The sequence below is a fragment of the Buteo buteo genome, chromosome 4 (genome assembly GCF_964188355.1).
Source record: "Buteo buteo chromosome 4, bButBut1.hap1.1, whole genome shotgun sequence".
In the NCBI taxonomy this organism is placed as follows: domain Eukaryota; kingdom Metazoa; phylum Chordata; class Aves; order Accipitriformes; family Accipitridae; genus Buteo; species Buteo buteo.
The window spans coordinates 33,635,032-33,655,240 of NC_134174.1; the positions used below are offsets into that span (position 1 = coordinate 33,635,032).

Sequence of the window (20,209 nt, forward strand, 5' to 3'; positions counted from 1 at the left end):
CCGGATCGGTGGCACGTGGCATTTCCATCATCAAATCCACATGCAAAAAAAATACCTTCTCAAAGTGGTTGTGATTTTACCAAAGTACTGTTCCAGCAGTTTTGGTTCGGTTCCATTTGTTGGATTAATATACACCATCCCTTCGCCCCGATCCAAAACATTAAAAAAACCCCAGAAGTTTTGAAATAACTTTTGCTTCTTCATCAGTATAGACGAATCAGTATTTCCCTTTTCTGTGTGCCACAGCTCTTCCAAATAAAAAGTGTATTTAATCAGAAAATGAATGTATCAATGTCTAAATGCACCTACTGATCTACAGAAGGCCTTCCTTTTCTGCTCCTCCCCCAGTCTTTTACGATAAATAAATTCTAATCTTCTAGAGAATTTTTTTTCCCCAGTCTATGTAGAATACAAGAAGTTTCCCTTTAATGTTTTAAAAATAAACTAATCAGTGATACTGACAACTTTTGCTATTAATTTGAGGCTTATACTCGTTCTTGCAATCACTCCTTTTGAACAGAAAAAGGATAATCAATCCGTTCACTGTCTGTGTTTCGTGCACTAGGAACACACTATTGTGTTCTAGTTACCATTACTGTAGGAAAATATTTAGGACCCTTCTGTTTTTTCTCCCACTCTTAAAAAAGTGACATCTGGTTTGCTGCAATTAAGGAGAAATGCAAATGCACACACACAAGTAATAAAAGCTCGAAACGTACATTTTGTCACTGCTATTTGACAGCTGTGGTGGTAACCTTTGAAAGAAACCCTCTGCTGAAAAACACTTAAAAAAATTTTGACCAATGCAATTTTTCAGAAGCCGACCAGGGTCAGGTTGAAGCTTCTGGTTTATGTTGTGCAGAATGCCTACCTTGGATTGGGTCCTAATTTCTCAAAATATGAAAAGATTTTAATTTCTTGAACAAACATTTCTTAAAAGTGGTAAGAAACACCAAATTCATCCTGCTTTCCTAAATACAGAGTCTCAAAACCTTTATGTTGCTGAAGGCTTGATGTAGGACTTAACTCCTTTTAGAAGCTGACCCCACAGAGGTCTCCATGAAGTCTCTATCCCGCTGGTACGACTGGAGCTTTCCCCGTTTGCACAGACCTGGCCGTGGCGAGGTGTTGCTTTGCCGTCGCTTGTGCTGTCCGTGCACCAGGTTGATCAGGAGCCGCAGGAGCCAGGAGACACAACCAGGCTACTGCTGACTGACTGTTCCTTTCCAGTGTTCATGTCAATTGGGCCTTAGTTTTCCATTCGTATCTTCTAGTAAAAGTATCCATCTGAAAGAGGAAGGTACCAGAAATCATGAGTTTACACTTGAAAGAAAAAAGGTCTTTGTGGCAGCTGCTGTCCGCAAGTGCTTGGCGTGCCTTGGCTACTTTGGATCAAGGAGTATGCTTCCTACTTAAGGACAGATCTAGAAAGTGGTAACGGGAGTTAAAACTCATTTGGCATATTCGTTTATCAATTTTGGTTTTGCAGCTGTGGAAAAAGAGAACATTTGGGGGATTATTTTTTTTTTTTATTGATATTGAAAAATTAGATTGCAAATTTCTCCCCCCCAATTGAAAAATTTCAAATCAAATGTATGGATGACTCGGTTAGACTCTAGGAGACTGTAGCTCTCAAATACAGGACTAGCAGGTCACTGAAAGGACCTAGTGTAGTTGGAAAACTCTTCAGAGAAGGTAAGATGAAAGCTGCAGGGCATATGTACTGTTTTGCTTTTGACTGCTGAGTGCTTTGCTATGAAACATGTTACTTTTGGTGAACTTCATTCTCCAGTCAGTGCAGGCTGACCCAAGCTTTGCCAGTGACGTGAACAGGAGCAAGACGGGAAAGAAGTGGTATATTAAAATCAGAAGGGTCTGTGGTGGTTGGAGGTAGGAAAGGGGTTTGCAAGACACAGGGAACAACAGGACACAAAGAAAGGGAATAGGGATGAAATGAGATAAATAGAAAGCAAGGCAAAGTGTATGGAAAGAACAAAACGAGAGATGGGAAAGTAAAGAACAAGCTGGAGGAAAGGGGATGCCTAGGAACAGCTTCATAACTGGGCAAAAACATGTAGTGGTTTTTTCCCAGAAGACTCTTCCGAGCTTCACCAACTTGCAGATCAAAGACTTCCCGAGTCAGAGAATGTGTTGTATTTTACAGCCATTTTTTAAATGAATTTGTCTACTCTCTCCTTAAAAACTTTGGGCACCTGTGGCACTTTGTAGCTGAGTCCCACAGTTTAACTTCATGCCACAACACTACCTACCCCTCTTTATTGTTTTGAACCTGTCGCTGGCTAGTTTCATCTGAAACCCCTACATTTTATATTGAAGAAATGGCAAAGTGAACGGTCCCTGTCTAACCTCTTCTGTAACTTAAGATTTTATAGTCTTCTAGCTAACTTTTCAAAGGGGGCCCTCAACTGTGTGCAGAGTTAAAGATGGAGGCACAGCATGAATATTAACGGTGGCATAATTACGTTCTCTTTCCCTATCCTACCAATTGCTGGCATAGTCCTGCAGGTTGGATTGTGAGATTTCAGCAGTGGTTGTTGTTACAAAGATCATCACTGCATGGTGTGATGAAAATCTGTCTCAGGCCTTGCTGGCACAATGGTCATGGATAGATATCTATTGCTCAGACTGCTTTTTAGCCTTGGTCTGATGTGGAATTGGGAATCTAGCAAAAGGACTTTCAATCAAGCTGTATCAACTTCCTAGTGTCATATATGTAGTTGGATGTTAGAAAGAAAGGGCCAGTCTTGGGACTTGAGGACTTTCAGAAATGTTTTCAAAGATGGTCTTGATTTGCTAGCCATATCTGTATTGGATAACCCATCTGCCCATCCATGTATGGAACAACTCCCGGTTCAGGACCTAAAAGTAGGTTTCATGGCTTCATTTCACACATTTGAAGTTTGGGAAAGTAACAGTACGATCTCACTGCACACACACAAGTTGGTCCCAAAACAACTATGAGCTGCCAATGTGATCACGAAAACAAGGCCCTGAGAAGTCTTGGGAGCAAAGTTCCTAGCAGAGTTTGGAAGGGATTAATACCATTGTCCTTGGTGCTGGCAAGATACCCTTAGGACCACTGCATGCCATTCTGGTCACCTATATCAAAGAGAAATAAATAATAATGAAACTGGAGCAGAAAATCACTGCTGAGACGAGGGAGAGTGGAAAGTTAGGGGAGCTCAGCTGGCTTAGCGTAGTCAGACGTCGGCTAAGAAGGACATTTCTGCCTGTAAGCCCACAAAGGGTAAAAAGGATAAAGGCTATGGAGTAGAAGCTATTTAAGGCCAACGCTGGCACAAGAATAAATGGATGCAAACCAGTCACAAATATATTTAGCAGGAAAATCAGAAGAAGGTTCTGGGAACAGCTTCCCGGTGGGAATAATGGTGGCAAAAGATCTTAAGATGAAACTTGATACATTTATAAAAGGAATTATGTAATATAGCATTTGCAAAGGCTGAAGGCTGCAGCAACCCAGGAAATCCCTCCACCTTATGTTCTAGTTTATTTTGAGCCCTTAAAGGCAAAGCGTAGCATTTCACCCTCCCATTCCTCTTCCTGCTCCAGCCATCTGCAGCCGGACCTCAGCATCTCTCTTAAAAGCTGTTTAAAGATCGAACAAGACACTGATTTTATCCAGCACTTTTGAATTCCTTTTTGCTGTTCCTCAGAAAGGAAAAGGAAAGTTTTGTGAAGTATTGCCTAATTTATATATGCAAAAATAGGTATTTAATAAATCTTCTCATACACACAGAGTACTATGTTTTACCCATTTTTTCCTACTTGCCAGACTTAACCAACTTCCCATAGCATCCAACCAATATATAAGCAAGTGCTACTTTTCTCCAAGTTGCCCTGCTCAAACGTATCTGACAGCCATTCCCTGGGTAACGCAATTACTAAGCAAACCATGAAGAGATTTCCTGCTTGTGTTCCTGCAAGGGCCATCTTTACTGTGGTCTGATGGGTCTAGCAAGATACAAAGTCTCTTTGGCAAGGTGTCTTTCCCTGCCAGCCTCAAAAACATTTGAGGTGGACTTAGGAATTAAACCCAGGATCTGTTCTTTAGGGAGACACCTGCCTGGTTTATGTCATCTGCTTTTCATGGAGAGAAGGGAAAAAGGGGTGCATGGGTTCTCCTCTTCCCATCAGGCTAGTCCTTTCCATGGTGTCTCCTTTCTACTTGTATAGGAAGTGGTTTCATTTTCCTTTTGCTTCTGTCCCTTGCAGATTTTTGGAGATGTCCATCACCCCTTTGTAAAACAAACAACGGCCTTCTCGTGCCCTTTAAATAGGCTTCCTTTGAAGGTATGTTATTTTTGACCTCCGTGGGCTATCCCTCACATTACATACTGCCCAACAAGAGAACGACATGAAGGTAGTATTTTTGAGGAAGGCAGATTTACCAATTTATTTTGTCTGGTAACCCCGTATCTTCAAATGTATTATCCGGCAAGCTCTCTCCTGATCCTTTAGCAGCTGGGGCAGATGCTGATCTCCAGCAGATTCCATTCCTGACGCTTTAAGAAGTCATACATTCCAAGCTGCCTTAAAATTTTGTTTTGTGTTACCTCAATAGGCTAGTATTTCACCTATCTGCACTCAAAAGGAAAAAAAATCACACAACCCTCCCGCCCCCACCCCCAAACATTCCCTACCAAACTATGAGAAAGATGGAAACCGGTAACTGAGACTGCAGCCGGAGTTCATATACAGCAGCTCAGGCTGCGATGGGCTACCTGATGGCCATTTTCCTGCAAATCATTAACACCGGCAATTCCCAAAGACTTACAGGAGTTTTCAGCATAAAGCATGAAGAACCTTGTACAATGAGAGTTATTTGCTGAAGCTTTAAAGGAATTTAAAGGCCGATTTGGAGATCTAGAGACAGCCCTTTCCCCCCTATCAGGATAATCGTGATCAATAGGGGAAGGAGCAGGACATAAAACTCCACGAAAATGGGACGGCCACGACCGGTGAGACTGCCCGGCGTGACCCAGGGGCCCACTTCCACGTCCCCACCCCCGCGCTCGGTTGCCGGTGGCCCCGGCAGGCACCGAGGGCAGCAGGTACCGGCCCCCCCCCCCCACCCCGGGCCCGGGCGGCTGCAGGGGGCAGTAGGTGCTCACGTACCGCGGCGGGCGAAGGGAGGGCAGCGGCTCCCAGCCAGCCCGGCTCACTCAGCTTTACGCTAAACCGCACAACGGTGGCGCCGGGGCGGGGGGCAGGATGAGGCCCCTGGCGATGGGCTGACACCCCCCGCCCCTTCCCCGCGGGGCTTGGGGCCGCACCGTGTCCTTTACGCACCCAACCCCCCCCACACGCACCGGTTACATAAGCCCAGGGCCCCTACCAGGCCCGGGAACCTCACCGGGGGTGGGGGGCAGCCGCTGTGGCACCCACCCGCGCTACAGGGCGGCCTGGCTGGGGAAGGGGGGGGGGTTGAAGAAAGCCCCGTCCTCTCGCCCGCCGCGGGCCCCGAGCGCCGGCAGGCTGCGGGAGCAAAAAAGGCAGGAACGGGCCCCGTTCCCCTCAGAGCTCGGGCGATGCGGACGGGCGGGCCAGGCGGCCCGGTGGTGGCGGCGGGGCCCGGCCCGGCCCGGTCCCGCTCCGCTCCTCACCGCCCGGCCCGGCCCGGCCCGGCCCGGCCACTTCCGCCCGCGGGGGGAGGGGCCGCCGCGAGCGCAGCGGGCCGCCCACGTGACCCGTCGCAGCACCGCCGCTCGGCGCGGCGGCAGCGTCTCGCCGCTCCGCCCGTATCCCTCCGCCCGCCGCCTCCTCTCCCTCCCCCCCCCCGCGGGGCGGCGGGAGCGGGGGGGGGGGGTTGCGGCACAGCGAGAGGAGGGCGGGGTGGCGGGCGGGGGTGAGAGAGGCGGCGGGTGGGCGGGAAGGGCCGGCGGCTCGGCGGTTGGCGGGGGGGGGACGGACTACTTTCTCGGGGCGGCGGAGGCGGCGGAGGGGGCGGGGCAGCGCTGCCTCCCCTCTCGGAAGCTGCAGCCATGATGGGAGTCTAGCGCTGGCGCGGCGCTGCTGGGCGCGGAGCAGGCCGGGGGGGGATGAGCCAGGCCGCGCCGCCGGCCCGCACGCCCTGAGGAGCCGCCGCTGCCGCCGCCGCCGTCGCCCCGCCGCGGAGCGCGCACCCGCCCGCCCGCCCGCCCGGCGCCGCGGCCCCGCCGCGCGGCTCCGGGCCCGCCGCCGCTACCGCCGCCGCCCCGGGCGGGGAGCGGAGCGGAGCGGGGCGGAGCGGGGCCGGGCCGGGGGGGTGCCCCGCGCCGCTGTCACCATTGCTGGGGCCCGGAGCGCCGGAGAGCTGTTCTCTCCGCCTCCGCCTCGCTCGCCTCAAAGACGGCGGCGGCGGCGGCACCCTCAGGGACTCGGCCCGGCTCCGGACCCTCTCTGCTCGGCCGCCGCCGCCGCTGCTCCCGCCCCGCTCGGCGCAGCGGCGGCAGGAGGAGGAGGAGGAGGGGGCAGCCGCCGCCGCCGCCGGGAGCCGCCGCCGCCGTCGCCGCGGGGGGAGGTGGGCCCGCCTGGGGCTGAGCCGCCGGCGCAGCAGGCCCCGCGCCCGGGGCCGCCCGCCGGCCGCCGGCCCGCCGCCGCCTCCCGGCCCCGAGCCCCGCCGCCGCCTCCCGGCCCCTGCGCGCTGTCCCGGAGCGGCCCCCGGCTGCCAGACATGACCGCCATCATCAAAGAGATCGTCAGCAGGAACAAAAGGCGATACCAAGAGGATGGCTTCGACCTGGACCTGACCTGTATCCTCCCGCCGGGGACGTGGCCCGGCACCGGGCGCCGCACGTACAGCTATTGCATCAGACCTGCGCGGCGGTTACCTAACGCGCTTCCCGGTGCCGCTCCGCCGGGAGGCCGGCGGCTGCCGCCGGGACTCGCCTGGGCCGCCGCGCCCTCCCCCGCCGCCGCCGCCGCCTCGGCCTCCTTTTGTCCGGGCGGCCGCCGAGCCGGGGCCCGGCAGCCGGGCGGATTAACGGGAGCTCCGCGATGGCAAGGATTAACGTTAGCGCTCCTCGGCGATTGCAGCGGGCCTGCCTGCTGCCACCCCCGGCTCGCCGAGGTGCTGTGTCCGTCCGTCCGTGTCCCCCAACCCCCAACCCGGCCCGGGAAGCCCCTGCCTGCTCCGGAGCAACGTGGGTCAGCCGCTTATCTCTGGCTGTGTTGATTTTTCGGCTCACATAGCAAATACGCCTGTCCTGCCGTGACTCACGTCCACAGCAATTTTTTTTTTTTCTTCAGATTTAGTAACTCGTCTTGAATAGCAAATATAATCACAGCAGGCCCATCACTTTACCCGGGTTGCTTCAGTCTGCGCGGCAGGAGAGGCGAAGCCTGTGTCCTCTGCCTTGATTGTCGTACAGTCAGTAAGGCAGAGCTTGCGCTCGGCTGCCGTACGATGCAGCAAGGGTCTTGGTGACAAGAGGTGGCAATCGCTTCTTCCCAATTAAAAACCACCTCTTTTTTCCAAATGCGATGCGGGAACTGCGCTTAGGCGTAATCTTGGATACAGTATACACGAGGATGTGTTACAGGCGGGAGCGCGTTGGATCTCGGCAAGGAGGATTGTAATTCTGGAATATGGAATTAGTGTGCAATTACGAATAAGGACTCGAACCATAGAGAAGCATTGCTAGCGTATAGTTTTGGTGGCCTTTTGAACAGATGTGCTGTAGCAGCAGCAGGCAGATGTTTAGCTTCGAAAGCCTTGCAGAGTTAATGGTATATAGGGGCTGTGCTGTGGCCATGGTCTTTCTTGGTGGTGGAGAAAGATCATTACTGTGTTGGAGAGGTTTTGGAGCAAGAACCTCGCTTAAAAGTTGGAACTGCCTTAGGAAAAATGGATATTGACAGTAGTATTCAGAGCTAGACTTACCCCTATAGAGAGAGCGCTTTCTGTTCTGCAGCAAGACCAGAGTGAAATTTATTGGGTTTTAGAGCAATTATGCTTGTGTCATAGCAAGTGCTACAAATAAATGCAGTTCTTGGGCAGGATCAAAACTGGTTACAGCTGTAATTACGCAGATCTTGCCCTGTTGCACTGAGCCTTGGCCTAAAATTTTGGTGGCTTTCAAATGGCCTGAAAGGTTCTTGACTTTAGCAGGTGGCTGCTGAGCTTTTAGTTAAAAACCAGCAGCTCTAGTACATAATTCCTGCATTCTGCTCGTGGTACTGATAAAATATAATTTTAGACTTGAATTTTTAAACAATTGTACTTGGTCATTTTGTTGGCCTACAACTAGGGCAGCTGTAATGCTGACATAGGCCAGCACAGCACTTACTGCTGACTTAATGACAGAAATCTGAGTTAGATTTTTTATTCTCTGAGTGATGGGTTTGCTGGGAACTTTGGGGCTGTGAAAAGTGTTAAGTGGTGGCAAAACAATGAGGTTTTGGCTTTGCAGTTGGAGAGGTTGGTATTTTGGATATCTTTGCCCAGATGTGCCAGTGGTAGGGAGAGGGTTTTTTTGACCCAAACAGAATTTTTTTAGCTAGTCACCTGCTCCAGGCAGGAAAATTGGTGAATGTTGAACCTGGATTTTCCTGCTCAAGGTTGCTAATGATATGCCAAATGGAGTTTATTGCTTATTTTTTGCTTTTTTGTCTCATTAATTTTATTCTTAGAATTTTGCATTAGAAGTAGGCCACTGAACACTGGGCTTAGGCTAGTTTTTCTAAAAGGAGTAGCTAGCTGCAGTTCTGTAATGAAATTTATGGAAAAGGTGGGCTTTTTCATGATTGCAAAAGTATCTTTGGAAGAAGCTTATACTCAGTCTTTTTTTTTTTTCATAGCTGCACATTTTGAACAGGTAATTAATGAATGAAGACTGCTGCCTGTACAGTATAATAGCTTTGCTTGAAGGTTGACATTGCTGTAGAAGTGAAAGTTTAATTTTTTATCACTTTGTGCAGGCTTCTTGGAGTTGTTCTTTTTGCAGGGCTTTCATGGAATTGTTGCTCATCATACCTGGTAGCTGGAAAATGACCTATTTATTTCTTACACGCGAAGACAGAGGGCTGAGCTGGGAGTTAGCTCTCCTGCCGTGCGATGTGAGATGAAGAAAGAGAAAACTCGAAACTTAAGCAAGCTGTTCAGGAAGGCATGTGGTGCATGGTAGTGGGACCAGGGTTTAAGTTCTCAAAGGTACTTCTCACCGTGTGCTGGAGCTTAGAATTTCGAGAACGAAACAAGCTACCATCTGCATTTCTGCTGTTGGTTAGCTTTGCTTCCCTGCGCACCCATATCTGTAGGAGTGTCCTCTGTTACAGATTACTGGTTATTTCAGGGTAGCTGCTCCTGTCGAGCTAGAATAGGAAGACTGATGTGAGTTGGATAGCTCAGTGGGAATAAAATGAATCTACAGTGAATCCAGGTGAGGTGCCTGATTTCCAGCCTATATTCTGTGGTCTGTCTTTTCTTCTACCCATCTTTGAGGGAGGGTTTGTGTCTCAGTGTCCCAGGTGGACAAAGACTTGCAGTCTTTATATTTTGGTTGTGGCTGATTTTCCCAAGGCACTGCAGGGAACACTTGAGTGCCAAAAGGCAGGCTGGGTTAGGTGCTGGGGTGTCAAAGTCCCCTTTGAGGACGTCTTTTTTTTTTTTTTTTTTTTTTCTCCTGTTGGGCTGTGTCAAATCTTTTTAAAACTGGCACTGAGGTATGTATGGTACAGTACATCACGCTTGGGACTCCCAGTTCCTGATGAGTTGGTTAAGAATTCTGCTTGTGTGGATAGTGTAGGGTTTTAGGAAAGGGAAATAGTGACTTCTCAAAATCAGTAGATTTACATACACAGAATAGTCCTATGTGTTAATTACGAAACAAGTGTCTTTAAAAAACATACCGACATTACTTATCTAATCAAATGTTCTTTTCTCTCTGAGCAGTCTTTTTATGCACCTCTTGGAAAAAAAAATTGAAATTAGAAGAGGAAAAAGTTTTGAAGGTGGAGACATTAAATCAGCTTTTTGATACTTTATTTCAGATATTGTATTTATTCCTGATTTTATTTGGGTTTCTATTTCATTTCTGTGATACTGGATACCTTTTGGTGCAAATGGGTGAGAAGGAAAGTTTGGATTAATGGCTGTCTTCTAAGATGGCTGCATTTCTTTATGATGCAATGACCAGTATATTTTCTGAGGCACTGTAGTCTTTGGTGTTTCTGAAATGGTGCGGCTTGGTTGTTGACCATTTTACTGCAGGGAACAGTGAAGAGAGAATGCTTGCACTCAAGTCTTGTACATTGCATTGATTGCCTGTGTCTTAAGAGATCCACGTGTAACTGAGTTTAGCAAGTGGCTTAACTATTTGAGACTAAAGTGGAAAAAAATCTTGTAACTGCTTCTTGTGCCCATTATAGCTTTGGTTAAACTTTGTCTCGTATTTCCAGGCCTTCTGTTATGCATGAAAATGGCCATCTAGCCTGGGCATAGGGTAGAGCATGCCTACCCTGATGCTTACGTGAAGCGTGTGTAGTTTGTGACCTACATAGTCATATAAACTGCAGCAATATTCAGTAAAGATTAGATGTTGGGTGCAGTTTATTTACCCGTTTCACATGTAGTTTGTCTCATGCAATGAAAGGCAGAGAATGCTAAAATTGTGAGTGGAAGCTTCTTAGAATATCATACTGCTTTATGCTATTTGCAGTCCTAAAACTCTTTGCATTTTTAATGAAATTTTAAATTATGTGACTTCACTCAAAATGGCTCGGCTTCCAGGAAAAAAATGAATTAGTGGCATGAGGTACATACCGCACTTAGAAATACAGCCCGAGTTGGAAATGCCATTTGTTTAAAATATTTGGTTTCGTTTTAAAATTGAAGTTTGTTAGATGTTTTGTAACAAGTTTTTCTTGCACGCAAGTGCAGTAAGTGTTTAGAAGAAACTAGGAGAAACCGACTGGCAATGCATTTTGTTGGTGGAAAAGTATTTCTTTGTTCCAGAGTAAACTATGTTAGCAGTGTTAAGAGCCTGACAGACTCGTTTTGCTTCTGGAGCCTGGGACGATCTCGGGCTTTGGACAAGAAGATTAGTGCCAGTTTTGCTCTGAATTCATCTAAGAAGTCTGTTTGAATAGACAGCAGTAAAATGGTGCTGGCTGGGGACTTCTCAGAGTTTGATTCAGTTACCTGCTTGCTGTAGGATGTATTTGATCCTGGGAAAATTGGTCTTTCTACACTTACCAAGGATAAAGGTTTTTGAATTGTCCAGATGGAGAAAGCAAGGTGGTGATAGATGCAAGTGTGTTCATGCGTTTTCTCTTCTGAGGTTAGAGACATGCTGGATCACTTACTTTTCCACACAACCTAAAAAAAACCCCTTTGACATACTGCCATAGTACGTGCATATTTGTGGATAGCGTTGTTTGACAGCTGAAGCCTACGCACAAAATCCCCACCATTCAAGCAAGTGTTCTGTTGTGCAACCCTCGCTGCATCCATTCAAAGTAACCCCAGCTCCTTTCGGCCCTGCGTTTTGACTGCAGTTGCTTGGAAAGAGACTTAAAAGATGCTTGACAAATTACAGCTCATCTCTTTGTGCTTACTTAAATGTAGTGCAGGCTTCCTAATGAACTGCTTGATCTTGCATCATCAGAAATTTTTAATCAATGTGCAGTGTTGCTGGAGACTGTTTGCACAAGCTAAACATGAAGTTAAAAAATAACTGCCTGTGCACACTTTTAAATCGACAAAAGCTGCAAACCGATTCTTGGTTTCATGTCGCTCTGCTATTGAAGTGATGGCTATGTGTTCTTTTCAAGGTGGGGAAAGAAAGGAGTACAGCTAATGTGGACACTTTATAAAATTTTCTTATGCGATGACCTTTTGGAAAAAACAAAACTGAAGCTAATCTTCATTGAAATCTCTTTGTAAGCTTGGTTAAGTGTGTGTAATTTTCAGAACATCCAGACCTTTGCCACTAAACATTAAGAGGGTAATGCTGAATAAAGTGCAAGCTTTAGTAGGTCTGGTTTTGAGTGTTTCTTTTTAAAGGAAAAATCCAAGTTCATCTTTGTTATCTCTTACAATAAGACTGATGAGGTGTTGGCACTTGAGGCCCTTGAGAAATTATCTTTGTTGAGGCTGGTCAGTGACTTTGGTGAGGTTGGTTAGGTCAGTATTGAGGACTTCTGAAAATCCCACCTGTTAAGCTCTTCGTTTACCTCTTGGTGTAATTGGTTGGCCGTGCATCAATACTGGGTCCAACTTGTGTCTTGAAGAAGGTTGATGAATTCTGAAAGTGCATCTTTCTAGGAACTTGTGCTAGTCAGGAAGGCCTTTCTGTCCTCAAGATAATTACATGTGACTTCCACTGACTTCGTGACACGGTTACGGCATATTTAGGGAAAGGATATGGCCTTGAGTGTGGAGCTTATGCAACGCTTGAAACTGCTATTATTGCCGCAGTATAATACATGCGGAAAGATTAGTTGGCTCTTGATGGCTGCTAGACTGGTGATTAGCAGATTTCTTTGGGACAAAACTGAGGTTTTCCTGTGCTATCCAGCGCCACACTTAAAACATCTCATTTAAGAACTCTTTTTTTATTACCAAAATGTTTTGAAGTACAGTGGCTGCTGGAGAGAAAGCTAGTATTTGCTAAATGATGTGCTAAAACGCTGTGTAGAGGAGTACAGAATTTTCTAAGTTTCTCTCAGAAGAGAGGTGACTGTATTTTCTGTTTTCTTTCTTGGAGAATGATTTGGACACCTAAATCTTCTTTGTTGTGGAAGCAATTGATATAATTTGTTCAGTAATAATGTGACTGAAAGAATGTGTTTTATTAACACATTATGTTAAAACCCCCTGTGTTAGAGAAGGTAAAGCCATGCCAAAATTAAACTTCAGAATCTAATAAATAAAATTTCAACTTTATAGTTATAAAGTTTTTGTCTACCAAGTTGCTTTTGCCAGTTGTGAATCTCTGAATAGTTTCTTAAATGAAATTATATTTTTAATGGATTAATGTTGTTGCCACATTAATACTGCATAAGCTGACAAATTATACCCCTGGTACCTTAGCCTAGAGTCTTCCCTTACAACGTGTTTAAACAAGAAAATGGTTCTTGTATAATGATTTAAGGGACAATAGTTGTGTTCAGACAAACTGGGAGAAAAGGGAGGGAATAGGCAGTTGAGCTGTCAAATCCCTTAATTATGTTACAGACCAAAGTTGCTGTCATTAGTCATAGCTAACTCCCTTTTAAAGCCCACCTCCTTTCTAGTGCGAGTACCCAGCAAGTAATCTGGAGCTTGGAGCTACATGTGATTTGTATTCATTTACTGTGCCTAGTGTAGGGTAGATATTGAAGATTAATTATTGCATAGCTTTTAGAGGGGGTTGAATGGGATGTAGCCTGGAGTTGTGAGTAGTGATTGCTGGCTATTTCTGATGCCTCATCTTAAAACACTAGGGTAGTTGTAGGCTCCTTTGATTTGGCACTTCCGTGAAGGTTTTTGGGATTAAAGCTGTGCGCGTTTGTGCATTTGTGTGAGTTATTGGCATGGTGATTTCCGGACTGTAAGAAGGGAATTTATTTGAAAATATGGGAACATTCATAAGTGGCCTTGTAGAGCAGGATCTCTTCTGAAACACGAATGCTTTGTGGGTGGTTGACTCTACTTTGGGTTCAGAGATTGCTGTTGGTTTTTGAATGTGTCTTAGTCCCAGACTGATATTTCAGATGTAAACAAACCCTTGTTCCAGTTTCTAATTCAAGTTAGCATCATCTTTGCTCCTGTTGTCATCTGTCTCATTTACCATCTCGCCTATGAGGCCCTGAAAAAAAGGAAGTTTTGTAGAATGGAAGTAAATAATTGTGCAGTTAGGCCATGTATCATGCTGCATAAATCTAGGTTATCTTGATAGCGATTTTTAGGCAACGTAGCTGAAGTAGTGGGCTCTGTGATTCAAATGGTAATTGACTGTGCAGCTAAAAATTTAAACTCAACTTGTCTGTGTTTGGGATGATGACTATTGCAAAAGCTGGCATTGTTCCCTTTAAAGATGAAGTCCCAGCTTCACAGCCCCAACATGCACCAGTGCATAAAAACTGCTTAATATCCAGTATTTTGTAGTGAAGAGCTTAAGAAATGTCTTTATAAACTTAATTTTGCCTTTGTGGAGCTGTAGTATAATAGCTTATAATTGCATGATTAATTTCTTAAGAAGCCTCTGCTTAGTTCATTGCATTGTCTGGATATATATCCGGCTAGAATTGAGGTAGTTGTGTATTTTCTATTCTTTAATTTCTTGTGTGGGTGAGTTGGAGAAGTAGTGTCCTTTTTTTGTACTAACATTTAGAGGAGGAAAACACTGGATCCCATTAGAATGAAATTTGACATTATCTAGTCCAGGCTTGTTGTTGAGAAATAGTTTATTAGGATGGCCTGATGTCTTGTTTTGCTGCCTTTATCTTCTCTTGGATCACCAAGCCCCCACCCCCAAATTAAGGTTTGATAAATTCATACAAATCCTAGTTTTTGCAGCTTATAAAGTAGTAGTTTTATAAAGCTTTTTAGTGTGACATTTGTCCTCCAGCCTGATAGCTGTTTGAAATTCTCTTGTCTCTGAAAGTTTTGGATGTCCTTTCAGAATTGCAGAAAGTTGAGACTGAGCCATTTTTCACTTCCTGTCAGTAAATATCAAAGTAGTGACTCTATGTGCTGACTTCTTTTTAATGAATAAAATTCTTGTATTTTTCTGTGGGTGTTTGAGGTTAGGATATGCTTAAGTACACACTGGTGCTTCTTTAAAGGAGATCCTGCAAAGTGTGGTAGTGTGCTGAGAACACGTACCAGGGAGGTCCTGTACTCTGCCTTGAAAGCATTCATGTTGAATTTGGTTCGTGGGTTAAAATAGGTAAATTTGTCACTTCAGGGATCTCGGACAGAGATGTGACAGTCAAGCTTCTCATATACGTTGCCTCCTGCTGAGAAGATCCACTCGGCAGACGCATTACCTTGAGGACAGCTGCTCAGCCTTGCACATACTCTTGGCCTCGGGCTGCTGTGTGTTGCTGCAGCTAGTTGGGATGCCAGGGTAGGCATGGTAAGATGGGATGTGGCTTCTAAAGCGTGAGCAGAAACAAAAAGCCTTCTTAACGGGACCTCTGCGTGTTTTCACATCTAGAAACTTGTGGGGATTGTAGGGTTTTGTTCAGTGTTGTACACCTGGAGTTGAAGTTGAGTAAGGAGTTGAGGCCCAATCTTTGACTCCTAAGCTGAAGAGTTCTTTCTATCAAATTTTATATGAATAATATAGCGTGCTGTTGCATCATTTGTTATGCTCCTGTTTGGTCTTGGCTTTTTCTTAATGGGAAGGGTAGCTTTTTTTGTGTCCTATAGTATCATTAGCTAGTAGTATCATAGCTATTTTAGAGGGATTTGCAGCTCTTCAGACCAAGCTCATGTTTCCTTTGCTGTGTGCATGCTTTCCTATCTTTATTTGTGATTCCAAACCATGTTGAAATGAAAGCTTTAAGGCATCTTTTTCTCAGTATTTGTCAGAACAAGCTCTTCTATAGAGAAGATGTCATCTTCTTTCATGCTTCTCTGTTACCATTTTTTGTATTTATGCTGTGAGGTTTATGAGGTTGATACCATGCTTTGCAAAAAAAAAAAATGCTGCCTGCTTATTATGTAGATTACGTGTGGGTTTTTTCCAATCTTCTTGACCCTATTAGCTGTTCAGCAAAGCCTCCATATGGCTCAGAGCTGCAGGACACATTTCATACACCTCACAGCTGAAGGGAGAGACTCTTGCTCTGGGAATACTTCCCAAGTACAATATAGTAAGCAGGTTCAGCAGCCCCGCTATGGGATGGAAGTGAGTTGAGGATATAGCTGGTTCCTGAGACAACCTGGCAATATCATCTTCAAGCATCTTCTGATATATTTCTTGGCACTGCGGGAATTTGAGTTCCTCTCCAGGCCTGTTGTCAGCCTCATGACCTCATCTGGACAGGTTTGCCTCCTGGAAATGAAGGAACTGCAGTTTTATTGTCCCTTGTCTAGGTTGCTGCATTTAAATTACAAGCTGAAAGATTAAAAAATAGAAAAAAAAAAAGGGAAGAAAAAAAAAGGGGTTGTAGTTGAAATATTGAGCATTAAGGGGTTAAATGCATTTCTTCTAAATCATAAAATGTTTCAGCCACATCTGAGTTGGTCTCTTTTCTTGTTCTTTAAGGCACAGATGGTAGAGTTGGCAAGTGCAGCTGGCTGGCTACAAGGAATCCTCCTTTGCTCTGAAGAACTTTCTTCCTGTTCATTTCCTCTATACTTCCTGATTATCCAGACTCATAGAAAAATAGTAAACTTATTTTGCGTCTCATGCTGGCTAATGAAAATGCCACCTATTTAAAAAAACCCAACAAGAGGTATGCATGTGTATAGGCTAAACAGTATACATTCTAGGAAACTTTTCTAGATTTGGCTGGGTATATTTTCCTATGTCTTTTTTTTTAGGGATGCTGTCAAGAAAATGGCACTAATAAGAGCTTGGCCATTTGTCAGGACTCTTAAATCTGTTTGAGGATGGAGTGTGGACACTTCTCGTAACACTCCCCCTGTAGCTTCAGGCTGTCAAGCTGTTGAACAGCAAGAAGAGTTCTTTTTTTCTTGCTGTTGCTGTATGGTTTTGTTTAAGCTGGAGTTAAAGGGCTTGAGGTTAGCATGCTAACATTTCATAGCTAGTAGGGCCAGATGCGCTGCTAGACCACGTTACATGGTTACTGAAGTCAAGAGTTCCTGAAAATTGCAGACAAATTGAGACAACAAAGCAACTTTCGGAGACTTCAAAGTCACGTTGTTTCTCTGCTCTTCAGTGTCGCTATCAAATGGGACTTAGCAGTTGACAGCTTGGCCACCCAGTACTAGAGGCTGGTTTCCTTTGCACTGTGGTTCTCCACAGCCGGGAGGGTGATGGGTGATGCGTAGTGGAGCAAAACTGACAGCAGCTTGCGCGCGAATGAGGAGTGGGCTGTTTAGGAGCGGATTAAAGCAAGTACATGCCTTGCTTGCCTGAACTGGAAGTGAAAATTTGCATTCCTGGCAGTTGTGAAGCTTTTTTTCAGGCAATAGAGTCACCAATTTAAATCTGTTCTTTAAGTAAGATTCATATTTGGAAGCTGGAAACTGAGGGTCGGGAAAAATACACTGTTGTCCTTTTGTTTGAAGGTTTCAGGTTCAGGATTTGCAGTAAGTTTTTTAGCTCCAAAGCATGACTTGAACAGTGGCCATCATTCACAGCTTCAGGCACACTCAGCTTGTTTTAAATTTCCTTTTTAAAGAAAGATGAAGTCTAATGCCTGGTAGATCTTCCTGAAGCCTTTGATTGTAAAGGGCTAATAGTTTTAAAGTTGTTTTTTATTTGCATTTTGATTTAAAATCTGTTGTCAGTGTTGGGTTTAAAAAGTAAAGCTATATGTAAATTCTTAAGCACTGCATGCTCTAGCATGCTTATAAAATAGGAAGATTAGGTCATTTGCTTTCTGTTTTTCAGTTATAGCTGCCTTCATGAGCAGAGCCAGGATAAGGGATTAAATACTTTGTTTGAAACAGGACTTCATAAAATTACTTAAATTCTAGTGATTCATGTTCTAGATATTAATTGAGAATGTTGATCATTGCAAGAAAGACTAAGCTGTGTATTTTTGCAGCTTTCTTGTGGCTGTTTAAGAACTTAAGAATTGGTAAATATTTCGGTATGCTTTTTTGGCCACCTTCCATTATTAGGAAAAAAGCTGAATTTGTGAGCAGAATCAGTTATAGGACCAACATGAGTAATTTGTGTTTATATCTATATGTATGTAAAATTTAAAGTGTATACTGCATATTCTTTAATTTGATCTTGGCATAATGTAAATATATAGACAGCTATTTTTGAAAATGATTATAACTGCTGATTTGCATAATGATACAGGATTTTTCTCATAGCAACTGAAAAGACTGTCGTCTTTAGCATGTGGGAATGATTTCAGGCTTTAAGAACAGTGTTTTGTTAAATCTATGAACAGCATTAGAGCAGAGGTGTTTCTGAAGTGGCGTATGGATTATTTGCTTTGGTATGTCTTCAGTACAGACAAAGCATCGCTTTTTCACTGTGGCATTTGGTAACTTGGCAAATGATTGGTTGCTTTCATTTTAAGGTTCCTTGGGTATAGAGTAGTGTTGTCTTTGTTCATTTGAAAGCTAAAGTTTGGTAGTTAGTAAGAAGTATGAATTTGAGTAGAGGATGGCATTTTAGTGTTTTGCTGCTGTGTATCATGAGTGTCTTGTATTTTTTTTATTGTAATTGCTAACTAAAATCCCAGCCTCCATGTTTACAAGATTGAGAAAGGAATGAGTGCTTTAAAAACTGTTGAAACCATTTCTGAGAATGGGTTTCTTAGGGAAGAGCTACCTCGGCAAAATGTGGCAGGGTTTATTTTATGTTTTTTAGAAAGCCCATTTCAAATTTTGGTAGTTATGACAGTTTGGTTAACTTTGTTTTACCTGTGTTGTAGAACTGCCTCAATAAATGGCTAAGGCTTTTTCCATTTTCATTTGCCTGTCTGAAAAAAAAAAAAAAGCTTGGAATTGATAATGAACTTGTTGCATGTTTTAAGTCATCAGTTCTTCCAGATTTCTAAAATTATCAGTATCATTACCAATTTCATGATGACTCAGAATTCTTGCTTTGAATGTAAGCCCAGCTTCCAAGCTCCTTTGTAAGAAATCTTGTCTTGGTAGCAAATATCTTAATTTCAGCTTTGGAAATCAATGTTAAATTAACTGAGGTGTGAAAAGCAGTGTCTCTGAACTGTTGAGCACAGCTGGCGATAAAAGAACTTGCTGAAGATGATGCTCAGTGGGCAGTTGCTCCCTTAACTGGCTTGGCTCCGTACCCTTCCGTGCAGTGATCACAGGCTGTCCCTGAGGAGGACTGTTTCGTTCCCCAGTATCAGGTAAAAAGCAAGCTAGTACCAATGCTGTAACAACCATCCCCTTCACTTGCTGCAGATCTTGGGACATCTTTTTGCAGGAGAGGAAAGGGTGAAAGAGCTTGGTTTTCATGGCAGCTTTTTCAATTAAGTGATGAAACTGCTATTTCTGCTCAGAGATCTGTACAAATGGCAACAGCACTTCCACTCTGTTCTTCCATCTTGCGTTGCTCCTTAAAGCAAAAGGCGTTCTTCAGTTGCTTGAACCAACAAAAGAGTTTCAAAGCAACGTGCTTCTTCAGCATGCTTGTCAGGAGCATATATGAAAAAAGACATAAATAATCTTCACCAGCAATATGAATGCATTTGTCATAGTTGTTGCTTGCTTTTGTTTAGAGCAGGTGAAGCCTGCAGCCTCACACGGGTGCTGAGGAAGGGTGTCCTTTGCTTGCTGGGGCTGGTGTCCTTTAACACCAGATCTGTTGCAGACAGGAGAGTGAGTCAGCAGTGGTGTGTGAATTGCATTCCAGTCTAGTACTTTGAGATAATAAGTAAGGTACTTCAGGACGATTATATTTAGGTGGGGGAGAAATTGGCTTGCCTGTTTAAAACAACAATCATGTTTTTCTGAAAACAGCCTCCCCCCCTCCCAGGCTTACTGTTGAATATTTGTTTTTCAGCAACACTTCAGTTTTTGTGCTATCAGGATGCAAAACCCCAGAGCATACAACACTTCCATTAAATCTATTAAATCAACATCAGTAAATTGATTCATACTCTCTGCCCCGCCCCCCCCCCCCCCCCCCCCCCCGCCTTTTGAAGTCTTTTTCCATTTTCTTTACTTACTGGCATATTGCGGAACACCTTTTGCAATACCAGGTCTGGGGGTAAAAATGCACCTGTAGTGATGCACGGGTTAAGCTTAAGCATTCAATTCTGCTGGCTTGCTCTTATTTAAAAGAAGAAATGCATGCGAGCTGTGCATGTACTGCTCGTGCATCGCCCTTGAGGAGCAAGGGAGGGGAGAGCAGTCACATGAGATGCGGGAGCCAAAAGGGGATCGCACTTTCCAAAAGTGTGAGACCGCCCCGATTATTTTGGAAATTTTTATCTCTCTCTGCCTGCATGTTTTGAGGCTTTGGTGTTTGGACAAGTCTGTGAGCCTGCAAACTGGAAACGCTGCTGTTAAGATGTTCTGTTCCCTTCACTTGGGGTGTCTGTCTGCTTCGCTTCCATCTTGCACCAGCTGGGAATC

The 20,209-nt window shown here is 44.8% G+C and overlaps 1 protein-coding gene across 1 annotated transcript in view; it reads left to right on the forward strand.

Moving 5' to 3' along the window:
* Positions 1 to 6,016: 6,016 nt before the first annotated feature.
* Positions 6,017 to 20,209, forward strand: part of PTEN (phosphatase and tensin homolog) — a 50,169-nt gene continuing 35,976 nt past the window's right edge. Inside the window, exon 1 of the mRNA XM_075025465.1 lies at positions 6,017 to 6,773. Coding sequence (XP_074881566.1) covers positions 6,695 to 6,773 — 79 coding nt within the window. The 5' untranslated portion in view covers positions 6,017 to 6,694. The remainder of the gene's footprint in view (positions 6,774 to 20,209) is intronic.